Genomic DNA, 6,293 nt, shown 5'->3' on the forward strand with positions numbered 1-6,293 from the left:
TTGGTCGAGAATGAGATCCCAAAACGTGTATAATATTCGTCTCTTGGTGTGATTTAATTATCCCAATGTTTTGTCACAATGATCACTCAAAATATTCTCGTCAGTTTCCGTTCTGGGAACTTCTAACTCAGTGTTATGAGAATCGTCCATAACTTCTAAACGGATCTGAGACGGACGTACGGCGTTAGAGATAATCATGAGTAGATTTCGTTGTTCGCTGTTGAATGAACGGCATTGTCATCTCGTTGGTGCTGAAGGGAACTGGCGGGCCGTTGGGCGAGTCGTTGCGGCATAACCTGCCGATCTGATGAGAAAACGCCCGGTCAAACAACGGAATAACATTTTGCCACGACCGAAGAGCGGTCGAACCAGCCTCAATCATGCTCATGCAGTTCAGCCATGGACTATTGACGCACCTCGAGTGCATAGGAGGTAGACTTACATCGATGTTCTGTATGTTACACAGACCAATTTCGCTGGGATTTCGTAATTAATGTGGCTTTCGAGATCTTCACGATGCCACGATTTTTCGCTGTTCAAGGGGTACGTTTGACTTTTCGAGTAAAAGCATCTCATGATGTGATACCGTTGGATGCTTTGCCAGATGTCGCTCGTCCCAATGGAATACCGGTTTGCTTGAAGACTGTTCGACAAACAGTTAACGTTTTCAGTTACTTGAGTGATGCATCGGTTTTGATGCAAGTTGGGCTACGAAGAGCTTGAACGAGCAAAGCACGAACAAATTTCTTGTACATAAAGGCTCTCGATAGCCAGTACGACACTCAAAGCGTCATCAACGCAGCATCAGCACTCAGGCCAGGCTACAATAAGCGCAATCACCGTTGAAATTCAGCTGAACAGTCCACCCCACTTACATTCTCACACTTTCGAACACGACTTTCACCATGTCCGAAATCACCAAGCAATACGAGAGTGACATCCGCGAGTACGCCCGCGACTCCGACCCCGAGGTCGCCAAGGCTGGCAGGATGGGCAAGTCGCTACTGTGGAAGACATCAGGCAAAAGTTCTCGAGACAGCCTCATATCGTCGATCTACCGTGCAGTGAAGCGCTTGGCGGATGCTGTTGAGTATGGCGGGACTGTTAATATTCCGAAGGCAAAGGAGGAGCTTGAGGCGGAGATTTCGAGGGCTTCTTAGATGTAAGCTGGAAGGGTTTGAAAAGTTACAGAATGAGGGGTTGAAGTTTGTATGGGAAAGCCCAGTTGCATGTTGCAAGGATCAGAAAACCGTGAAGATGTGCACAAGCGGAAGGAAGGAATCAAAAAGTGCTCGAGTTGGCGAGAGGGGAAGCCAGGAAATGTATGCAGACACACAGAAAGAATAAAAGTAGCAGGAAGTATTCAGGAGTGATACATTAAGAACTTTGAGGATTCTTTCCCAGTCGTAATTGTGTTGTGTGCGGGCTCCACATTGGCATGGTCAGCATGAACACAACCGGGACACTCGTGAACAGATGGTACACCAAAATAAAGAATAATATGGCTGAGACAGTAGGATTCAAGAATTATGCTCCTTCATCTTCTTTGTGGTATTATTATTGTCCTTCATCGTGGTGGCCGTCTGGAATGGTGCGGTCTTTGCCTGTGTTGTTGTCGATAGATGAAAGTGCCGAACTGACCCATTGGATTCTCCCAACTTGTCAAATCACGTTACGTTTCCGGAGATAGTAATGGAAACCTTGCTTATTGCTAAGATGTTGCGATTTCTGTGGGTACGAAGTGGTTGGTTTCATACCTTATTCAACTGCTCCATTCGAGAGATGGGTTCCTTGGACCATGATCATAGGTACTGCTAGAAGGAATCACTTTGTCGGTCATGTGAAGGCTCGCAATGACACGATGTAACTTGGTTGGGTTGATGATGCATAGAAAATATGCTCTATGATACAGAAAGCGAACATAAATTCGGTAGCTCTCTTCTCATCTCAGTCTACCGTATAAACTCGGTTCGTTGATTTTTAACTTCCACGGAAATCAGGCATAATTTGTAAGCATACTGCCCGGATATGTGCATTTTATGCCCACCAAAAGAAGTGGGGGAGTTGTGTTGCTACTCCGGAGCACTGTAAATTCGATTCTCCTTTTGCCCTTTCTTTTCTACCTGTTTTCTCAAGGGCGCTGGAGTGTGGGGGCATTTGAATTACTATCTTGCATGCAACTTCAGGTGGGCATAAATGTTGCAGTATGCTTACTGCGTATGCCTGATATCCCAGGAAGTTTAAAATCAACGAACCGAGTTTATACGGTACGCCTGGCCTACAATCAACACTTCACACACAAACCGACCACCAATACATATCGTGTTCCTGCACTTGCATCACTGGCACAGACTACTTGAAGGCTCATAGCCCACAGCTCAGAGTGCCGGCCGACCCAGCTACCAAACTGCTTGCCTGAGCGAGATTGAGACCTCGAACGTAAAAGAGACGCTGCAGAAGCGAAAGTCCTCGAGGCATGCCAAGATAAGGAAATTGATAAGGTGCTCGATGCTTACAACAAGATATTTGCAGAGCTAGACAAGATAACTACGGCACTGAAAAGCGCTCTCGCGAGGGCCGATGACAACTTGCAGGATCTTGTCTCAGCATCTGTGAGCGAGTTCTGGAGAAGTCCGCTAGCAATCCTCGACAGAAGGATGAACATAGCATAACTGAAAGTGAATCTGACCAGAAGCTGTAGTTGTCATGTATGCAGCTGGGAATAGCATAAGAAACTAAAATAATGACTGCGCCGATTTCCACGCCCTACTCGGAATTTGTTCCGCGCATACCTAGATAGGAATTGCCTCCTGGAGATACAATACCCAAAACAACCTGACCTTCCATGCAAAACATCCATCCTCAACCTCCAGCATTTCAAATACCTTTGAGCACCCTCTCTCAGAAACCGTTTTCGAACAACCCCTTCCTTCTATTTGACATCGTTACTATCCGCCTCCTCACCATTTACCTCCTTGTTCTCCTGTGCTTTTCTCCGAATCCTCGCTACCTTGACAGCCTCCTTCTTGAGCAACTTGTCCGCTTCCTTACCCACTTCATCCGCCCACCTCGCGGCTCTAATCTTGATCAAGTTCGCCGAGCGCCGGGTCGAATAATTGATGGGGGCATCCCCCACCACGCCGTTCCTCAGAGTCCCCAAAAGGCTCGCGATAAGCATCATTCCCTCGGCGTTAATAGCCTCGTCAATGTCTTCCGTCAAGTACATCACGAACTTTCTCCTTCCTGGTTCGTTCTGGATCTCAAAGTCGCACAGGGGCTCCTTAGCATGTAATGAATCTGCCTCTGGTGCATCTTCTGTGGTAGGTGGGTCGATGATAATGAAATCGTCCTTCTCGGGGACACAGGGCGCGCAGAGAGTTGATGTGGACTTGAGGTTGTTGTGGCTCGTCGTGTTTTGCGTACCGTTTTTGGGTGAAAATTTGTTGAATAGAGGACCGCAGAGAGGGAGTGCCCATGTTGGTGCTGGCATGGGCTGATGATGCTCAACCTCTTTTGAGTAGGAAGCGTCCGTTTGGGTCGTCTCGATGGATTTGGTCTAGACTACGTCGGTCACTTCTTCTTTGGCTGAGGGCTTTGCCCTGAAGAGCTTCCGAAGGTGGGAAAAGAGAGAGAACATCTTGGGGATAATCGACTATCGCAATGGAGCGTAGATATGATCGCAGCAAGAATCGATTTGTTTATGGCAATTTTGGGTATTTCTTTCTACCGTTCTGTGGACATGTGTATCTTGAAGTCCAAGATCCTCAGCGGCGTGTTGCGTGTTGAGAAGTGTGGAAGAGACGGTGGACGGGGAACCCATACACTATGTATACCATCAATTGTCTCCTTGTTTCCTTCGCTAGCCGACAAGTCGAGGCTCGTTCACGATTCCCAACTGATAAGGTTGGCAGACCTGCGCTTTGTTCGTTCCATTGTTTGTCGGCGGGGTATGTCAAAGGAGGATGCTGCTGCTTGTTGGATCCTGCATATCGCTGTTTGTTTAGTTGGATCCTGCATGTTGCATTGGACTTAACAACGTACCTCGACCGGCAGGTTATACTGTGGCAGCAACATTGCGAAATCGACACTTGAATATTTGCTTATCGTGAAGCGGTTTTTAAAGTGAAAGTGTCGACCCAACAGCAATGTTGGTGCTTGTTTCCCTTTTTGTATCGCCCTTGTCTGAGTCCCAACCGAGCCCATCATGCCTCCCGTTTCCAGTAACTTACAGTTTTCAACAACAAGTCATGTAAGGATGTGATGTTCGGAGTGCTGTTCGATTGTTTACATTATGCCGAATTCGTACGGTGTGGCCTGCAGGTGCCAGGCCCCCGGCCCTCGAAGACTTGCCGTTTGACATCCACACTTTCCACATTTGGCAAACCTTGGATCACAATGCTTTCTGCCTCACATTCATACTACTACCCTAGCCGTGATCATACGATAGGTATGTTACTTCTTCAAAACAACAAGACCCGCATTGGGCTCAGTCTTCTATGGAACCCAGATACTACATAGACCCGTCCATCGATCCATTCACGCTTGTCCCAAGTCTTCTTTCTCTGCGCTTCAAGCCCGTCACTGAAGCGAACAATCTCATTCCTTCCTGGAAAACTTCCTTTCTAGCAAACACGAGTGAGATATCTGATCTGTGTCCGTGATACGACAAGCATCAACCATCTTTATGCCTTTTTCTCACCTATTTCTTCACCTACTTCCCTAACTTCATCCTTGTATGCTCTTCCTATCTTGCGCAATTCCTCATTTTGCTTCTCAAAAATTGCCGAAACTACCAGCGCTTGCTTGTGCATGTCTGCCCACATTTTTGCCCACTCTTCTTGGACGATCATCGGTATCGGGGCAATTGACTCATTTGCTGCTCTGGCCTCCCGCGGGAGTCTCTCCTTTCCGTGAGAAAACAGTCTGAAGAGTCCAGGAAGCCTTTTATCGATAGACGCTGCCGCTTCTCTAGCAACTTCCGAACGATCCTTGGTCGTTTGGACTTTTGAGGGATAATGGGTCCCCAAACAACTCCATGGGCTCGGTTCGGCATCCAAGTCCGATGATGACTGACGGACAGTCTGGGTCGGCTCGATTTGCTCCTCAGATGGCCTCTGAGCTTCCGTGGCAGTTGTTAGGTTGTCTTTCTGGCCAGCTTTAGCCTTCCAAAATGACGCAGAGAGCGCGCTGCGCAATTCTTGAAATGTAAATGGCATTGTTGCTTGGGTACATGTACGTCGCTAACAGCGGTGAGATAGATCTTGATATTCTCGATATACAAGTACAAGGAGTTTTTGCTCTCTCGCTCAAGATGTGAAAGAGCTCGGAGGTGAAGTCCTGGGTAATGACTGGTTCTCGTTGGTTATACGGAAAAAGATGCCTTTCACTTGCTGTGTTCCCTGAATACAAGGTCGAAGGAAGGTGATCTATATACACCTGAAATTCGTAAGGGGATAAGAAGGGCTTCAGCAACCTGGAAGTGTGTAACCGCCCTTGTCTGTGATGATACGCCCGATTAGGATGAATCATCAGAATAGGTAGTGTATCATCCTTGTGCATGATCAAGATTCCCATGGTGCTCTTTGTGCCAGTATCCCTTGTTGATTTCGAGGCGTGTGTTGGTGCCGCCTGCTGCCCGTGAAGCGGCTACGACACTTCGCTCCGAGTCAAAGAACAAATGAGCCGCAGTTGTAGCAGTAATCTGTTGGGTCAGACAGGACTTATGTCTTTCATATGATGCACTTAGATGCCGGGTCAGTGGCTGACGTTTTAGTCATGCTTTGATCAGCTCCCTGGGGCTTTTACTTGGACCAGATCCACTGTCATCGTAGAGTTTGGCTGACGAGCAATCGCTCATTAAGAAAGCATCATTGTTGCTACATATATCTTTGTAAATATAGGTACTCATCAGTTTACCTCCCATCCTCGTAGTCTAGTAACCACCGAACTCTCCTCACAAGAAAACCCGACGAGATGTGCAAAGATGAAAGCAACACAGAGATCAACCATGTCACCACGGGCAGACAACATCCGACGTCGGCCACCAAGATTTCACAAAGGCAGACGTGTGATTTCCAAGATCAAGGCAGTGATGGTGGTGTCGGCGGTAGCAATCGTAAAAGTGATAGCGCCAAAACTGTTGGTTCCGTTGGCAACAGTGGGCATTGTAAGGGTTCGACCTTCTGACAAGAAATGACGGGCGAGTGGCTATCGCTGGAGGAAAAGAGTTAAACGTTTTTCAGGTTGTGCTATCGCATTTACTCAAAACAAAAACGATGGCATTACCCCCCCCC

General features: G+C 47.5%; 2 protein-coding genes across 2 annotated transcripts; one reads left to right on the forward strand and one right to left on the reverse strand.

Moving 5' to 3' along the window:
* Window positions 1-905: 905 nt before the first annotated feature.
* On the forward strand, window positions 906-1,160 carry NEUTE1DRAFT_103915 (uncharacterized protein; the record flags this gene model as incomplete). Its single annotated transcript, XM_009856119.1, has 1 exon — window positions 906-1,160. One exon carries the CDS (start codon window positions 906-908, stop codon window positions 1,158-1,160), a length of 255 nt encoding a protein of 84 aa, XP_009854421.1.
* A 1,528-nt stretch (window positions 1,161-2,688) lies between these two features.
* NEUTE1DRAFT_124709 (uncharacterized protein) lies at window positions 2,689-5,232 on the reverse strand (the record flags this gene model as incomplete). The annotated part of the gene is made up of 5 exons (XM_009856120.1): window positions 2,689-3,556; window positions 4,042-4,087; window positions 4,512-4,644; window positions 4,700-5,114; window positions 5,176-5,232. 5 exons carry the CDS (start codon window positions 5,230-5,232, stop codon window positions 2,933-2,935), a joined length of 1,275 nt encoding a protein of 424 aa, XP_009854422.1.
* Window positions 5,233-6,293: the final 1,061 nt, after the last annotated feature.

Source organism: Neurospora tetrasperma (assembly GCF_000213175.1).
Source record: "Neurospora tetrasperma FGSC 2508 unplaced genomic scaffold NEUTE1scaffold_6, whole genome shotgun sequence".
Lineage (NCBI taxonomy): Eukaryota > Fungi > Ascomycota > Sordariomycetes > Sordariales > Sordariaceae > Neurospora > Neurospora tetrasperma.